The sequence below is a fragment of the Poeciliopsis prolifica genome, unplaced genomic scaffold, assembly GCF_027474105.1.
Source record: "Poeciliopsis prolifica strain line A6 unplaced genomic scaffold, Auburn_PproV2 SCAFFOLD001, whole genome shotgun sequence".
Taxonomy (NCBI): domain Eukaryota; kingdom Metazoa; phylum Chordata; class Actinopteri; order Cyprinodontiformes; family Poeciliidae; genus Poeciliopsis; species Poeciliopsis prolifica.
Window position 1 is genome coordinate 23,463,991 of NW_026562376.1, and position 18,957 is coordinate 23,482,947.

The 18,957-nt window shown below is 43.1% G+C and overlaps 1 protein-coding gene across 4 annotated transcripts in view; it reads right to left on the bottom strand.

Moving 5' to 3' along the window:
- LOC129362806 (transcription factor SOX-6-like) overlaps window positions 1–18,957 on the bottom strand; it is a 137,490-nt gene that overhangs the window by 10,085 nt on the left and 108,448 nt on the right. For 3 of the 4 annotated variants that reach the window (XM_055034565.1, XM_055034556.1, XM_055034571.1), the window contains 3 exons: window positions 13,101–13,250; window positions 11,431–11,614; window positions 9,294–9,493 (listed from right to left, as the gene is read on the bottom strand). In XM_055034565.1, the coding sequence (XP_054890540.1) occupies window positions 9,294–9,493; window positions 11,431–11,614; window positions 13,101–13,250 (534 nt within the window). The remainder of the gene's footprint in view (window positions 1–9,293; window positions 9,494–11,430; window positions 11,615–13,100; window positions 13,251–18,957) is intronic. The other variant, XM_055034578.1, reaches the window with a different exon arrangement.

Genomic DNA, 18,957 nt, shown 5'->3' on the forward strand with positions numbered 1-18,957 from the left:
AGCCTGGCGGGCTGGAAGGCTTTCCTTGACACCCCACCAGGTTAAGCCTTGTTTATTTATTTTAAATAGGGTTTTTTTTAATAGACACATCGCAACGTGACGTCACACGCGCAAGATTCCGACCTCAAGCGTTCTATTGGAAGGTAAAAAGCTACTCACAGACGATGACTATCATTTGTTTTAGCTTAAATGTACTCATAATATGTAAGGAACGCTGTGCTTTGCATTTAATTGTCAACTGATTGTCAACACTATGGCAGCTAGATAACAAGGTTCACATTTCACAAGTTACCACATTTCACAGATCATTAAAAAAAATTGAATAAAAATAGAGGGAGAGGAAAGGAGGTCAGTTATGCTAGCTTGACTTTGACAACCTTGTCGATCTGCTGCAGAATTCAGTGTGTTTCAGTTCAGTTAAGAAAAAGGTGACCCACACATCAACTCTAACAGATCATCAGTAGAGCAGGTGGTTGATTTAGCTGATCAACCGCCACTGTCTGGTTGATCAGCTAAATCAACCACACAAAATAGACATCCAGCCTAAAGACATAACACTGCAATGAACTAAATGTTCTGTTCTTCATGAGGGAAATGTTTGATTGTTTTTGGTGCTAAATTCTGATAAATTAGTGTGGCTATTATCAGTCAGTTTCCGTGGCAATCAGTCTGTGTAGGTTGGTGAGAAAAAAGAACAGCAGTGGTTTTGAATTGTTCATCAACGATTTTCCTGCAATCTACTAAATTAACAATCCCTAAATCTCCAGGTTTCATTTTGTTAACATTCCATCCAAATCATTTGGATCTACATGGCTCATATCTTTTTCGCCTGGAATCTGTAAAGTGAAAAATCAATGTATATTTTGAGACGAGATGGATTAAGAGATAGCTTCTTTCTGTATGTACTTGAGCCTCTAAGTATCTGGTGGTGGACATGGTTCATCTGATACCCATGCATATGTACAGATCCGCTCAGCTTCACACGCACCCTTCAGAGGAGAGAGAACCCCCAGGACAGATGACCACAGAGGAGCCACCTGCTCTCACAACACGTGCAACTGCATTGCTTACTACGCTACAGTTGACTGAACGTTCTTCTAGGGTTTATTTGTAGAATGTAAAAATGTGATAATACATCCAGATGATGGCAAACAACTGGTGCATGGGGTTGGGGGAAAATACGTCTTTTAAAGCTAACATTTTGTGAAAACACAGAATTTGAAGAAAATATTATCAAATGCAGTCAAGGTTATTGAAAAATGCGATAAAAAAGCACATTAGGTTTGACCCAATAGCTCATAAGTAAATCCCAACTATCTAATTCAAAGCTCACGGTTAGCCAGTTGCAGTATCCTCACCATGCTTACAAAATGTATTTTGTATTTCAGAAAGGTTAATATATCTCATATATTTTTCCTTTGGAGGGAGCAATTTATATCGAAAATGCATTTATGGGTGGAGGAGCAGAGTATATAAAGGTTGTACCCATGAAAACTTAACAAGTCGACCTGCTTGGTCACACACTGCTGTGAGATGGCATCACATTCTTTGACTAGCCTTTATCACGCCTTTGGTTGCATTCAGACCCGCCATGTTTAGTGCTTTTAGTTTGGGGATGTGTGAATGCACAATCCTGGCCAAGCACCTACTTGGCTGTAGACTAAATAGCTGATATTCAAAAATCATCAAACATCTGCCTAAAGCATCGTCTGGTTGATGGTTTAGCTTGAGACGGACTAATCCTTTGCGTTCTTCATCTTCCCGTTATCACATGCTTGCTCTAATTTGGCAAATCTTCCTGCCACTCCACTTTTATAGACAATCTCTGAGCGGCTCGTCTTCGGTTGCCTCTTGGCTAAAATTAGCCCAAAGTGCGTCCGAACACATCAAACTCCTTCACACATCAAACCCCTTCACACAGCTACCGCACATCCTACACTCTTCCCTTTCTTCTTCTCTCTTCTTTTTCCCCAGTTGCCTCTCTCCTCCCGTTCTTTTTCTGGTGACAGAGGCATTTTGTTTGACGCAAAGAATGGTTGCCGGGTGAAGTCATGCCGCGGTAGCTGCTGGCAGAGTTGGTGGAACTTAGGGCCCACTGAATGTGTGCGTGCGTGTGTGTATGTGTGTGTGTGTTTATAGATGAGGAGTTGGTGCAGGCCAATGTCAGCACTACAGCAGGGCTGTAATCAGGCCTACCACAGAACATGTGCCTGGGCAGTGCCACGCTCACCGCAGGAAGCAACCTCCTAACAAAGGACTAAAGAAAAGAGAAAAAGGGAGGGAGGGAGCGACGGAGTGAGATAAAGTAAGGAATGGAAAACCAGCTTAAAGAAGAATAATAGCCACTCAAGTTCACCGAGAACCTCCCGTTCAGGCTCCTGCCTTGCCAAAGGACGGCTTGTGGAAGGCCGCATCGGATGATGCCTCTTTCTAAAGATGTGGCGAGAGAAATCTTGGCAATCTGTCCGTAAAGGCTGGATGTCAGATGTTCTATAGTTCGCAATGTTTAAACAGGTTAAACAGTTTGGAAAGATGACTCTGCGGCAAACGGGAGGAAACCAATGGAAAAGTTGAGAAAAAAGAAGTTGGGGTTTTGCTAAATGGACCAAGACATCATCAGCAGAGTTTGGGAAGATCCAAAGGGCAGATTAACGACAGGCCCCCGGGTCGACGATTCTCAAGATATTCCCTTTGCGGTTGCTCTCCTTTTTCGGTCTTCTTTAAAGTCCCTTTGTGGCAAATGCAATAAGGAGCTGTCTTCCCTTTGTTTAGCTGAGATTGAAATAGGTTTGGCCGGCGCGTTTGCTGGTTTCAGACTGGATCGTTGCCCCTTTTTTTGGAGTATGGTAATAGATGTCTCTCGTTATAGTACGTGTATACACAGAAACGAAAGAGAAAAGCGGTTGAAAAGAAGTGCAAGACTCACTTTGAAAATGTTAATCTGTTAAAAAAAAAAGAAAGACAAATACCAGCAGCTGATGCGGCCGTCTCAACTCTTCACTGAGTAGCTGTGTAGTTCTAAATTTAAGAGTGGCTCGACTCTTTTTGTTCTGCTCGGTTTCTTCTCTGTTTGTCGTTTTGCATCTCGCCATCGTTACCAAGGCAATGCTCTAAACTTTTGAGTGTTTTTTTTTTCTCCCTTCTTCTTCTTTTAATTCGTACTGTATTGAGCTCATTACCACAGTTACAACTTTCTTTCTGCCAGCACAGCCTCCCTCCAGCTGACCCACAACCGTTTACTGTCTCCTCCAGGACCAATCAAGTTTTGGCAACCTCCAAAACTTGATTGGTCCTGGAGGAAGAAAAGAAAGACCCCCCTTTCTTTTCCTTCTTCTGATTTTCTTCAGCTGATAGGTTTGTCAGTCAAATCCTACTCTTGTCTTTTTCAGCCCTCCTTTCTTCTCTCTTTTTTTCCCCAGATGTTCTCCAATTCAAACCCCTTTGCTCCCACCCTTCGAGGTCGATTTTCCTAATAAGAAAACACTCAAAAGGCTATTTGAAGGTTCCACTTTCAGTTTTTTTGAATATATATTGCTACAGCATATATCATTCAGACATCATTTGAAGAAAAATTATGGTTGTCACTCTTTTTAATCAGGACTCCGAGTTTCATTGGGCACGCTTCCTAAAACAGAAGAACCAAGTCGCTTGTTCTCCTTGGTCTAGACCTTCCCTGCATAACAGTGCAAGCATACTGACCAACGCTAACACTGGACATACAAAAGACTTTCTGTGGAATGGGCCGTATTAAATTAAAGAGCCCAAAATTTATGCTTCCTGTATACTGCAAAATTTGTACATATATTGCGATCGGTCCTTGAAAAGCCGACGTAAAGGGAATTTGAAAGTAACTTTAATGGTCGTAAATGAAACACTGGAGGTGGAACAACATCACTGTTGGCAGTGAAATTTCTCTTAATATGGCAAACAGTTATAGTAAAAAAAAAAAAAAAAAAAGAACACTCTCTGTTAACTGTATGATTTTTATGCATCTTGACACCCCTGGTCTTTACAAGGTCATAAAATCGAATTTCAATTAAAAAAATAAACCCACATGGAAAAATCCACCCGTTGCATCGACGTGCAGATGTAGGAGTAAATGTAGGAACATTATTTAAACCTGTGCTAACCAAGTGAACTCATTTAATTAGTAATGAGAAGGAGTTTTGGCAGTTTTCCTAATCTGGGTCATTAAGTGATGTGGTAGCATCAGCAAAAATCTCAGAGAAGCAATGATCTGCAGCCCAAAATCTGAAAGGATTAAAATGCCATTAGAAACAATTCAAAGTCCATCCTTCAATGGTGAAAAAGATCACTCACAGGAGGAAAATGTTTGAGACAGAAGACAATCTTCCTTGAACCTAATACTACAATCCATTTACCCCTGGGTTAGAAATTCTCAGAAAAATTGGATGAAAAGACACTTGTTCAGAATCGCCTTTGATAATCTGATGTATATTTGAAGGGTTTTCGTGATAGCATTTGATAAAATGTAATGTTTATCGCTCAACTCATAATTAGGTATCGCATTATGGTTTTACTTTGAACTACCTTGTTGCTAAAAGCACTGAAGCAAAAATCCAATGAACCATATTTACGAGATTAGCAGGCGAGCTGTGAGAGAGAAAACAGATGTATTTATGTCCTTTCTTAATCAATTTACAAATTTAAACCACTTTTACTTTTGGATCCAGGCTGCTGGTGTTCAGCCAGATTAATATCATACCAACACCAATTCATTATACAGGACCAACTTTGCACCGGTTCCCCCAAATGCCGCTTTGTCCTCATGTTGTAACATGACAAACGACCGCGTCCAGTTTGTCGTCACGTAATATGCCAGCAGTTTAAACGCTCCAGTCGTTCAGATGCTTAACAGGGCTTATTGAGTGCTTTGTGACTGTTGAGATAAAAAAGAGCGTGCACGCTCTTTTTCTTTCTCTTTTGCATATACTTGTGTGCACCCACACAGTCCAACACAGCGACTATTTCTGTGAGCTCTGGCAGCCACAGGCCAGCTGGAAGCAACGTAAGCGTAAGGTGATACTCAACAATGCCACTAACTGGCCGGGCCTGTAGTCTGCACACCAGCTATAATGACATTAACATGGCCAAGGCCAGCGCAGAGCCAGAACACACACGCACACACGCACACGCACACACACACACACACACACACACACACACACACACATACACAGATAGAGGGCTTGGATCACTTTTACGTCTTAGAGAAATGCCTATGGGACTAAAATACACACATAACGAAACAAACACAAACGCCGCCCGGCGACTCGGTTTGAGCCGAGTCAGCTGGAGCGATGAATAGCCCAACGTTCAACGCCGAAGGTATCGGTTTCAGCTTCTGCCCCTTTTCCTCAATAAAACCCAAATCCACTGTCAGTGCGGCCTCATAAAACAAAAGGACCGAGCCTTAAAATATTCAAGGGGAGTCGGAAACTTATTCGGCGAACAGAAAACAAAGGGCGGTCCAAGGTAAAGAGAGCGGCGCTCTCCTTGCCTCCCGAAGGTGGAAGCGTTGAGTCACACTCTTGGGTCTCTCCGGCAAGTTCCATCCATGAATTGTTTGAGACAGAGCAAAGTCTTTGGGGAGTTTGGGGGAAAAAGGAGGAGAAGAAGAAAAACATTGTCACCAACAGTTTTTTTTTTCTTTTTTCAGGAGTTGATGCATTTACATTTGAGTAGAAAAACGGCCCTGGAGCCTGTTGTTAGGTGGCGAACAACAACATGACAACAAGCGCCGGCGGAAACAATCACTAAAACTTTCCCAGTGAGCTTTTTATTTGTAGGCGGGCAGCTGTAAACTAAATAACTGCATTGCTTTGGTTTTGTTTCCTATAAAGTTGGAAAATGTCGAGTTTCAACGACTCGCAGCAGTCCTCGCCCACCTTAACGTGTGACTGTTTCTGACTTTAACTGTAAGCAAAAAAAAAACCTAAATTGCTTTGATGCACAAACTCATCTCCGTGGTACTTTCAGCTGGACCTGCAGAAGACAAGTCGCATTAAACTTTTATAAGGAATTTATCCGTAGCTGTTATATAATTTATGCTTATGAGTTTTTCAGTGTTTACTGGTATAATGACTCAGAAAGAAAAACCCACTCGGGAGCCAGAGTTGTGTACGGCGCTGGATTTTCTTCTTCTTCTTCGCCAGATTTCGGATGTTTTTCTTCCTAAAGATGCAAGCCAAACAAGTCCAGAAGATTCAAAAACAGCCCATCCTTAGAGCGCACCAATCATGACCTACTTGGGGGTTGAGGAAGGTTCAAAGTCTCCACCCCTAAAATATTTATGACTTCCTCTCCTCCCCTTTTATCTGTTTGGTTTTGAGCAACATGGGATCAATTGCACAGGAGAGTCAGCTTAATCGCGTTATTCCCCCTTGTTTGTTTGTTTTTTTCCCCCAGAATGTCTGATCCGAAGAATCCATGATTGGCTGATCAGACTGACGGAAGATGTTTTGGCCTGTAAATTTCTCCTGTTGATATGAGATCTCAGTATAAGGAGTCTAGCTTGATCTCCCCGACAGTGACCAAGCTATAACAACAGAAATGAGACTGAAGAGAAATGTCTCTGGTGACCGAATTGGACAATTCTTGTTGCTGTCAACTATTTGCCGGCCTGTGAGAAATTCAACAACTGTATGTTTTCTGATCAGCAAACATATACATAAGCATGAGCAGGTCCTGCAAATAACAACACTTTGAAATATGAATATATCTCATGTAACTGTTTACATCTGTCACTGCCATGATTTTTATTGACTTAATGCGTTAACAAGCATAAAAACACAAGATTTCTCAGTCAATGGAACAGTGGCAGGACTTGCTCACATCTGAAATGGAAATGCAGAGAGTGCCTCTGTGCCAGTTGATAAACACTAAATTGACTCAAAACTGGGAGGCCAGAATCGTTATTAGCTGGCCAAAGCTTTGTAAAAACTGGAGATCGGTATGTTGCTACAATGTTCTGATTTGAACATCCCTAGAGGAGGAGGATTTGTCTCTCAAACACACCCTGTATTTGGGCTAAAACGCCCCAACCAGGGCGAACACACACAGACAGACACACAAATGAACATAGGCTAATGTTAACATAATGTATCAAAAACCGAGGGAAAAAAAAAAGCCCCACTCACAGACTTAGGGCAAGCTCACAAATATACACACACTAACACGCCAAAACCATCACTTGTCATTGGCCCAGCTGCTCTCTCTTCAAAGCTCTTGGCTTCTGGGTGGCCAGAGAGACGAGAGGAGAAAAAGAGAAGTACTTAAGAGCAGCAGCAGCCCGAGCCAAATGACACCAAATATCATCCATGAATATTCCTCAGACCGAGGCACTGTCTGAGGAGAAACCCCGCACACTCAGCCAAGGTAATACAAAAGAAAAATGAGCCACAGGAATGAGTCGGCTTCAGAACTTCGGAGGTGCGTGTCGCCGTTTCTCCAAGAAAGTGTATGTTTCAGGGCAACAGAGACAGAAACCAATGCTTTAGGGGATAAATGGAGAATCCTCTCAGCAGGTCGAAGCTGGTACATTAGTATCCTTGCTAACACATGGCTCCCTGTACACTGGTTTGGGCTGGGAAAGGCTGGATACAACTTGATTTTTGGGTGACTTTTCCAGAGGCGTTTGGTGTTTTACCATACACTGGATTAAAAAATCTGGGTTCATCAGGTTTCTTCATTACTTGACGGTACGGTATAGATAGTAATAGATAGATGTGGCACAGATATGTCTAAAATGTGCTAACAACTTGACTTCATATCCAGGACTGGATCCCAGTTACATAGAGGACAATGTCATGTTCAATGACTGCAAACATTGCATTGTTGTTGATACCAAATGGATTGGCCTAAACATTTAAGAAAACTGTGGATTTAATGGGATTTTCCATGACATTCTTGTCTGAAACAAGAAACTGTCTAATCAGCAGTAGTTTTGTGAGGAAAAATACCTGATTAATTTCAAAGATCAGATTACAGAATGGCAACAGCAGCTCACATTTAGTAGCTGCTCATTACAACTATGCCATGCAGAATCCAATCAATGAATGAAAGACATATCATACCTAGAACCTTGGGCATTACTCTGCTACGAACAGGAACCTGAGGCTACAATTCACACAGGCTCAACAAAACTGAACAGCAGTAAATTGGGAAAACTTTGCCCCGTCTCAACACCTAATTTCAGCTGTGACTTTTATAGGTCAAAGACATAATTTTATGTTACTAAGGGAAGGCATCCTACCTTGAATGTAGGGTTCAGACTGGTGGTGTTAGCATAATCCAGTGGGAGCTAGCTTCTTCTTACACTTTGGACAATTAAAGGTGACAACTAAAGGTGACTGAGAGTGACTAAGGCTTAGTGACAGAGCAGTCATACTGCAATGGGAAGCTTATAGGGTCGATTCCAGTATTGCCACTTGGCCAGCCACTTAACCCCAACTTGCCTAATCACTTTAGGCATTAGGCAAGTTGCACACACATATGTGTTTATATGTTTGTGCGAGTTTGTGAGTGTGAATGGGTGGAAGTTGGTTTACTGTTAAGTACTTTCACTAGTCAGTATGACTGGAAAGGTGCTATATACAATTATTCCATGTACAAACACTGAGGCATGTATATGGAAGAATACCACAGTCTACCACGGTAATATTGCTGACCATGTTCTACTATACCCATAATGTTTTGGCTCACAACACTCACATTATCATGTTTCTTGAACAATGACAATGTCTCTTTAAAAACTTTCTGAAACATCAAGAAGTCATCGCATTATGGTTCCTCTGTTAACCTTTTAACGTTTTTACCAGATTGCACTGAGAAGTAGCTCCTATAATGAGCTCAGGAGATGTACAATTCCACCAGGTGTTTGCTAATTGTTTCCAGCTAGTCTGAAGGAGCTGAGTGAGAAAGCTGCTCTGTATTTCAGGAGCTCAAAAGCTTGGAAATTGGAGCTCTGAGGAGGAGCTCTGAGGAGGAGCTGTGCCTCGAAGGCGGGGCTAGGTCCACCCAGATGTTTTGTAAAGCTTAATGGTTGCCATGGGAGATTAAAGTATTTCTCAAACATGCAGAAAAGAGTCAAAGCAACACTGCAGGTATGTTTTTGATGAGGGAATGACATAACATGACGTAAAGCTAAAAAAAAAAAAGATTTTCCTTTAAGGTTTGGTATTATTGAAGAGATTAGACCTTACTGACTCCTATAAAACTCATTGGTGAAAAGAGTGGGCACGTCCCAACTTGCATACAAACGTCCCTCTAACCTTGTTGCTGTTGTTGAGGTTCATGCTGCTGAGTGCGGACAGCTTGGCCTCCAGACTCTGGTGGCCCGGCTGCTGCTGCTGCTGATGGTGGAGCTGCTCCCTCTGGATCTGCTCCCTCATGCTCCGCGCCTCCTGGATGGCTTTCATAACCGCGTCTTGGTCCCCAAACAACGCTGTTGAGTTAAGGCTGGACAAGATGTCTGCACATGGACACAGCAGAAGAAGGGGAACGGTTGAAAGCACGAACAGTGACACGTTTGATTTGCATGCTTGAATGTTCGATAAAATTGCATCTTAAGATTCTAAATCACTAAATTTAGTTTACAAAAGAAAGGTAGAAAGGTGGAATTGGGATGTTAAATAACTGGTAGAAAATGTCCTTCCTGTCTTGTCACTGGTTTGACCTTCACTGCAGAAACACAATGTCACCAAGTATTTTTGATCTAGATGGAGCTTAGGCGAAAATTCAACCTGGGAGACTCGATCCAGCTGACATTCATCTCGCAATCGCCACGTCCTACCTCAACCAATCAGGGCTGGAGCAATTCTCCCCTTCGAGCCTATCATCATCCAGGACCGTCTTCAAAAGCCAAGCTATCAGAGGGTCAACCCGCTCGTCGCTGCGCACAACCCACCTCCTCCCTTCTTCTCCACCTCCGTTCTGATGGACGTTTCCAGGATCCTTCTGCACCCAGCTCCACCACCGGTTTTCGGCCCCGGGGACGACTGTCTGAGCTCGGCCGAGCTGATGTCCTGCCCGCGGTGATCCGCGACTCACAGTCTTCAGCCGGGGCCGAGCGCCAAAGATTCTGTATCATTAAATCTACAACTGCTATTATCTTCTCTGTGTGAGTCTCTCCAGATTGAATTTCTAGTGCAAATATCTCTACACTTGAAATAAGACAAAACTAACTTATTAAGAACTTTTCAGCACCATATGAGACTCAATATTGATGAAAACGTTCTAGTTCCACTGGCAGATATTTTCCACGTATAACATGGGGGAAATGTCTTGTGCAAAGTGAATTAGTCTGCTTGTGGAATAGGCAGATTATTACTTATTCAATAATATTAAGGAATTGTTTATCTTGCTGAAAAGTTACTAGTAAGTTACTTTTGACTTATTTCAAATGTACAAAGATGTTTGGTCTTGAAACTAGACCAAGAATACTGGGGGGGTTTTCAGTGTTGATTTTATAATTATTACTGTGGCCAACCTAAATTTTTTTGATTAATTAGTTTAGGTAAAGCAGAGAATATTTTAACATTTGAATTCCCAAGATCAGATCTTCGGGCACGTGTTGTTTTTCGGTTTTCGAAACTGAGGAGAACCTCCCTCCCTCCATTCCGCTTTGCTTGTTTGTGCGCCACACTCCTCACTTTTGAAGCCCCACACGCGCACTTGAGGAATTAAAAGAAGTAAGAAAAAAAAAAGGATGTAAAGTTTCCGTTGCTCTCCTCGTTTAATTAGCACACGAGTGAAGGAGGTACTGTACGCTTGGGTGGCCGCTAAAAACGGGCGAAAAATAACTTTTGCAGAGAGCACAAGCGTCTCGTCCTCAAAGCCACAATAGAGAAGCCGGTGAAATTGTTTTCTGAGGTGGAGGGTGGGGGGAGTGGTATAATGAGAGGCTTTAGATTGGCCTTAATAACAGATAGCAGAGGTAGGGGCATAAAAGGTCTAGCGCGGGCAGACAATAATGCGAGGAAGCTCTTAAAAACCAAATAACGTGTGCTGGGTTTCACTGCTTCCGCTGCCAGGTTTTCATTGGGGCTAAATACAGGGCTTTGGACTCCTGTAAAACACAAACACTCACTCAGATTTTACACACACACACACGCAGAGGTCTCCTGGTGGGGTTGAGGTGTCTGCAGTCGTTGGGGCATACGCGGCGCAGCACAGTGTGTCTGTGGGTGGCAGGGAGGAGCGAAGCGTCTGGCTGCGTGATGTTTTTGTTTTTCCATTTAAAGGGACGTTTTTTTTCTTTTTTCACACGGAAGCGAGGACGTGTTTGTTGGGGGAGGAAGGGGGGCGGATGTACGGCGTAGACGCGAGGAAGCGTGTTTACACACAACGTGACTTTGGGACGAGAAGGTTCAACGGGGTTTGGTCCGGTGGGATGTTTCTGCCACCTACCCAGGGAGGCGTTTCGGCCCATGCTGGGGATGGGGATGGGGCTCGGGATGCGACCCTTGCCCAGGCCGACTGGGCTGGTCTTGTTTACGGGCAGCAGGCTCTGCGTGGGCGACGTCGGCGAGCGATACGGCTCGGCCGTCTTCGGTCTGGCGGAGAGGTTCAGTGGCTGTGTGGATCCTTCTTCCTGTCCGGAAAAGAGAGGAGATGTGAGGGGTGTAAGGATGCGTTCTGCTCAACAGACCCGCTGGGACTTGATATACGATTCACACGACAAGATGAGATTTTAGAAACGTTCCACAGAAAACTAAAAAACTGGCATAAAGGCCAGATATTTTTGTATTTTCTGCCTTGTTTGCACTTTCTGAACAGGGATTGCACTGATCCGGTTTGTTCTCTTCTGTTACCGATATCTGACATTAAAAATTGGCCAAAATGGCTCAAATAAAGTCACAATACTACAAAATTAAAGTAAAATTATTACGGCATCACTGAATATTATTACAACTTTATTCTCATATGCTTTTATTCTCATATTATTCTGACTTTATTCTGTACAACTTTGTTCTTGTAAAACTGACTTTTTTAATGTTAAAATATGACTTTATTTTCATATTTTTACAATTTCATTCTCATAATTTTATTATTTTTTAGAACTGTTTTTTTAATGGTAGATTTTTTTTCTTAGCATGGCTGTAATACTCCATCGTAGGATAGCTGTTTTCTTCTAAGTCTTGAAACTAACTTTAGTATTTACTCAAGTTATCCGTGACGGAAAGATCTGTTGGATGATCTGAGACATTGTTTTGAGAACCAGCAACAAAAAACAAAAAGAAAAAACACAAGAACAAATCAATTTTTGTAACCATACATTAGCAAAAAACAAAAACACATGTGCCCACCATTGGTGTCTGTGTCTATATTTTCGGTTTGGCAGCGAACGCGTCACCAACACGGATCCAATTTGCAGCTGATGAAGTGTTGAGTTTAGGATGAGCCTCGTCGTGGAAAAACAGCGAGGGGGTTCAGTGTGGATGGGGGTCGCGCATGCACAGTAAAGGTTAGCAGAGGGTGGGGCACTACACCACTGTTTGAGGGCGGCCAGCTCTGACGCCGGCCTATTGTGACGCCGGCTGCAGCTGTGCCCCACAAACACACGTGGTTTCCATTACCGCCTGGTTGTTGAGTAAAGATGAGGCGCACGCTCTCTCCAGTGAAGAGGTCTGGGCTTCTGCCAAACAGCAGCCAGCGCCAGTGTCCTGTGTGTGTGGGTGTGTGTGTGTGTGTGTATGTGTGTCAGAGCGCAACTTTTAAATAAGCTGCCACTAATTGAGGGTGAAGAGCACTGGGCCGTGCACAGATCATCGTTTCAACATCTTCCAAATTTCCAGCCTCTCACTTTTTTATTAGTTTTTTTATTTTTTTTTTTACTTTGCGCTAATCGTCAAGTCTTAAGTGTTTTCCCATAGCGCACATTCTGAACTCACTCTTTCCTTTTGTGTTATTATGCTGCCTGTTGCGTGCATTAAGACGCCGTTTTTAACTCTGCGTTTATTAATTACAGGGGAACCCGTATGAACCGCCGGCTCGGTGGGTCCGTCTTCTGATAACCGTACGCGACTCCGGCTCGTACGCCTCTCCCGATCGTGAACGCCATTTGGATTTTCACGCACCTTAATGTGAGTGACGGGGCTGGACGCTTGCTTCTCACTCTTGAGGTTGGAGGGTGAAAGCGGACCGGAGGAGTTGGGAGCCTGCGGGAGGGGCGCCATCTTGGCTCCCGGCGAGATCTGCATGCTCGCCAGCTGTGCGGCGTACAGCTGCTGCAAAAAGAGGAAAAACCAGAAAAACCAACAGCTTATTAACATTGTTCGCCAGCAGCTCGTCAGTGGCTTTCCTCTTTCATCCTTTCTTCTACTTCCATATTCACACACACATACACACGCACACCCTTGGTCCTATTTTTTGTAGCAAATCTTTGGTCCTCTCTGGAGGTTTTTCTTTTGCACCACAGCGGATCCACTTATGCATTCTTACCGCTACAATGCCATGCAAAAGCATTTATGCACTCCAAACTTTTTCATTTCTTGTAACCACCAGCCTCGTTCCATCTTATTGGGGTTTTTATGTGATTTATGCAACACAAAGTTACTTGCAGCTTGGGTGTTGCCTTCCTACACAGTCCCAATTTATTCTCATCGCCCTCCATTGCTCTGTCTGGGATTTCTCCCATTGACTTAGATTCTTCTGGCAAAATTTCAACCAGTCCAATCAACGAACAAAAGGAGAAGTTGTGAACGATGATTTTCTGAGCTGTTTTGAAATTATAGTCTGCCTGTAGTTTTAGCAATGGCAGTGGAGGAAGTGAACAAAACCATTCAGTCAATTCCAAAATATTGAATTAACATCAACAGCCATCTGGTTCAGCTCAACACTGTGGAGTGAAGGATGTTTGTTTACAGTGTAGGTAATTTCCGGTAAGCTTCATATTGTCCAACTGGCTTATTACATATGTCACAAACAAACATTAGCAATTGGCTAATGGTTAAAACTTAAGACAATATGCCTCTGTTGAAGGCATCCATTAGCTAGAGCTAACAACCATTAGCAAGCTCATTAGATCATTAAGTCTAGCTAACTGTTAGCTGTATTTAGAACAGTTTCTCAATAGCCGAGGGTCCAAACCCTCTGTATGAAGTGAAGTCTATAACAAGAGGCTGGTCTGTGCAGGCTAGCATGCTTGTAAAGTGAAACAGTTCCATCTTTCCCCTGTCAGCAGAATATATAGGGTCATTTCTTCACTTCAAGTATTTAGATAAGAGCCGTCACAGTTAGTTTTTGCCAAGCCCAAGTTACATCTTTTGCAAATTTTCCCACCAAAAAAACCCCAGTAAACTGAACAAGAAAAAAGTAAAAGCCTTGGAACACGTTAGCCTTTGGTTTGGACAATCTAAAAGAAAAAGGAGAAGAAAAGAAGAAGAAGAAAGAAAAATAGAGCTGACTTTCCATCCAAAGTACTTAGCAAAAATCAAAGAGCCAAATACTCGGCCCACCGTCCAGGGTCTTCTAAATCAAAGCTTGCTGGCCAGACAAACCGCTGCCCGAAACCACTGTCAACTCCTGTCTGAACGCATTGGAGTGTGAGTGCTGGAGTATCAAAGAGCCTCTCCTCAGGAAAACCACCCAGACGTGGCTGGCCTTCACTAGAATCCCCTCACTTCTTTCTTTTTCTGCTTTCCTCTCCCCTCTGCATTACTCTCACCTCATCTATACTCTCCCCTCCTTTCCCTCTAAATATCTGTCTTAAATTCACCCAGTTCCCTTTTGATGTCCCCCTCTGCCTCTCTCCACTTGTCTTCTGACTTCATATCTTCTTTTTCATATCGTCTTCCCCAGATCTCCATCGTCAGTTAGTTTTGTTGTTACTGTCTGGCCCTCTATAACCTCGACTGGCCCCCGGTGTTGTGAGATCTGATTTCCCTGCAGTCAAAACTGTGTGGCCTCACAGAAACCAAGAAAATAAAAAAACCCTACGAACAAAGAGCGAGAGCGAGGGACGGAGGGTCTCTCGCGGCAAACACCCAGGACCACCGTCACTTCGCCGCCAAAGCACCAAGCTCAGCGGTTGGGACAGAAGAAGCTGGCTGGCTGCCTTTCCACTTTTCTCTGAGCGATATTAAACACAAACAGAAGGGGCCTCACTGCTGAAACAAAGCCCTGATGTCACGCTGCTTATTTTCCTTGGAAGCTACCAGCAGCACGTGGGCCAGCGCCTTGGCGATACGAGATCCCCCTCTCCAATGGTTGGCGGTGAGGCCTGGCGCGTCAATCAAGCCGACCGCAGAGTTACTTACGCCGGTGCCTGATACCCTTACAGCCATAAAGGGAGCAGAGGGGCTCGGCGCAGGCACCTGAATCTTTTGGGGGTAGAATACACATTTGGGAATCCTCCACCACACAAACCCCTTTGTCTGCACATACGTACGCCTTCTGCGTATTTTCTGCACTCTAAGCCATTGTGCTTGAAGCAGCGTTTCTGTCAACAACCAAAGGACAGACGTCTTGAGTGAACAACAAGGCTCACGATAAAAGCTTTTCTTGCTCTTTTTTTTCCCCCTTCCAAGACGTTCAGCAATTGATTGTTGACTTGCTAATGTGCAGCGTAAACAACCCAAACTGAAGCTCTTGCTGCACAATCAACCCCCGAGGAAGACAATGAAGCCATTTCTTAAATTACAAATTGACGAAGAGGGTCTTAATCTGCACTCCGTCTGTCCAAACTACCTGACTAGTCTTTGGAACAAAGTGCTTATTTCACTCAAATGTCTCATTGTTGACCCTCCTCCATTATCTGTTCATGTCTAGCTTGCCTTAGCGCAAGTATATTGAAAAAAAGGTGAAGTCTCACAGTAACCGTTTTCTCTTTGTTGTCAGAACAGAGCGGACGATCCCTTGAGCTGGCCTCTTTTAGTATGAAGCTGCTGCTGATCTCTGGAGGACACAAAACAAATGAGGTTTTGTCTTTTTTAGGTATATAAGGAAGAAACTGATTGACTGTCAACTCATTCAGACAGAGTGGCTAGATATCAAGCTGTGAAGATTGACCGCATCCACAAATGATAGTCAGACTGACTGCCAGACCCGGAGGTTTGGGGCGGCCACTGGGAGTCATTGGTGCCATTGCCCCGCCCTTAGAGTTGGCCATGTCCACTCTAAAGACGAGAAGAGAATAGCTTCATTCTAAGAGAAGCTAATAAATTCATTTGGGTTTTGTTTTTTTGCCTTGGAGTGGCCAACTTTCTATCAGTCCTATCTTGGTTTGTGTCGGGGCTCCCAAACTTCCCGTTTCTGCCTTTGTTAAAACGCATGTTGTTCCGAGCCACTTTTGAACACAAAGATATTTGTGCAGGTTTTACCCCTGTTGGTTAGTGGTGCAGACACGCTGCAAACTAGGCAACCAAGCTAAGTGAATTGAGGAACGCTGTTGATGCTAGAAAATGCTAGCTAAGTCAGGATTGGTTAATATAACATGCCGGGCTTGTTGACAAGAACAGGCTATTACTTTTGTGTTATATATGTCAGAGGTGGGTAGTGCTGATTACTGTTATTGAGTACAATATTATGAACTATTGCTGTTCTCAGTTGAGTAGATTGACTTTCCATTTAAACAATTAGACTTAAGAGATAGGAAACGTTAGATTTCTGAAATGTATGAGCTAAATGTTAATACTGATTTTCTCAGCATTTTTGTACATCACTGTTATTTTTTATTTATTAATAAACACGGTTATTTTTACTTTAGACACTCCATGAATGTTTGTTTATATAATTACATCAAATTAAAAGCCCCTGTAGGGCACACCTGCGCCGCAAAGTAAGCCACTGGGTCTGCTAACATCTCTGCCACCACAACGTTAAACATCGGCGAAGGACGAAGCCATTCAGGCCAGACCAGTGTGTGATCCTAAGGCAGGAAGGACATCGTGGGACAAATGGTCTTTCTCACCTTTTCTGCCGGGGCCCCAGACACCGGACGAGAAAACGACCGAGCACAGACACAGAGGGAGCTGTCATATGATTTCAACAAGTATGTCTGCTAAGCAACTGTATTTCCCTCACATTAAGCGTACACAAAGGGGGCCTTTCTTCGCCAGAGATGCACTGTTTGTGAAGGGGTCTGCTTTGAGGCTTCAGAAACAATCGGGCAGAACAAGTTCCCACGGCGGCAGCACAAGATTCACGCGTTCAAAATTGTTGCTTCAGGTCGCGGCCGGTCAAGCCCTGCGTGTGCAGCTTCTGTCAGACATCTCGAAAAGCAGTCGTTCAAATTCGGTTTTTAGCTGATACAGTAAAAAAAAAAAAAAAAGAGAAAATTTTGATATACAAAACTATAGCTTTTAATCTTTTCTTGCCACAATAAAGAAATGAGAAATCTCATTGTGCTGATTCATAATTAACGCCTTGAAGTAGCGTTGGACAATAATTCAATTCAATAATCTGCTGACAAAACTTTTTGGACATTGAGCTTACATTATTCCGCGTTCTATCTAAATTTCATTTAATTACTGTCTAGTGTCTTACGTGATTTCACACATCCAGCTGAATTTACTCATGAACGTTTAAACAATGTATTAATTTATTAATGAACATTAAACAAGCATCTAGAATCACTTCTAGGAACCAGGCTCGGTCTCACTCGACCACCCAGCCACTCGGAGGTAGGAATTGTTTACCAGGAACTTTTGGAGGGAGTTTTATTAATCAATATTAAAATAAATGTTACATCGTTTATGTACTGATGCACATATAAATACTACCACAGTTCAACATTTCCAGATTTTTTTATTATTATTTTTTTCCTCCAAAAACTTGGCGCTGCTGGCGATATGATTAATGCTTCACTGGGACACGACTGTCAGGCTTTGCTTAAATTTATGAAGGTCGCACATTGGACTCCTCTTTAAAGTGGTTGTAGTGTAGCTTAACAGAGTGAGTAGCCTGAGCAGATCACAAGTTTGTGGCTAGAACATTAAAAAAACCAGTAAAAGCTGCCTTCATAAACTATTTATTAACAATTCTGACAGTGTGTATCTCATTAAATAAGAGGCACACTTTGTACTGTACAATTCCTAATTGTGAACATGTTCCTTTCAGAGTTCGAAGGCGTAAAAAGGAACGAAATACGTCTTTATCGGCTCGTTTCGCTGACAGCAGCTATCGCCACAACAATTAGCAAATCCTACTGGTGTTCCGACTCGCGCTCCATTTGGGTCGCTCCCAAATCTGATCTCTTGACTTCCAAGACGAGCCGAGCAGAGCACAAGAACCGCAGTATGTTAAATTTCGTAGAGAAATGAGGATTACATCCAACCGGTTCATGTTGAGACTGGGGATTGGAAACACACTGACCTACAGAACCCAACTCCTTAACTGAGCCGTGAACCGAGCCTTATGAAGTAGGAAGTGGCACGCTGCTTTAAAAGGCTAATGAAGAGGCTCCCCGAATGGAAACCAGGGGCTTTCTAGTCAACTTAGCTTAATGACTTGAGCAAGATCTCAGTTTTCTCAAAGTGACTGTCGTGTTAACAAACAGCAGCTTGTGCAAATCCCAACTGACTTAAGGGTTGCGTGAAAACCGTCCTTTTGGTAGCAAACAAAAATGGAGTTCATTAATGTATGCAAATGCACACAGTGCGCCATATGTCTCCCTTCTCCGACAACGCGCATTCGCTGTTTTAGAAACATTCTTCTTTTTTTTTTGATGCATTTTTAATGATATCACCATTGCATTTGGCCTCGCACCACGTTTTCCCAGGAGTGAGCAGCATGTTAACAGAGAATCGGTCTTACAAACATTTTCTGTAACTGAAGCTCCCAGCGCCTGCAGTGATAGTCATGGTGACTATCACTGTAGTTTCTGAGGTTTTTTTCACATCTTAGGACTTAAATAAAACGGTTCTCTCTGTACCTGGTTCTAGAATCATTGATGGGATGCAATGGATTTAACAAAGACAAAGCAAATGTAGGGAA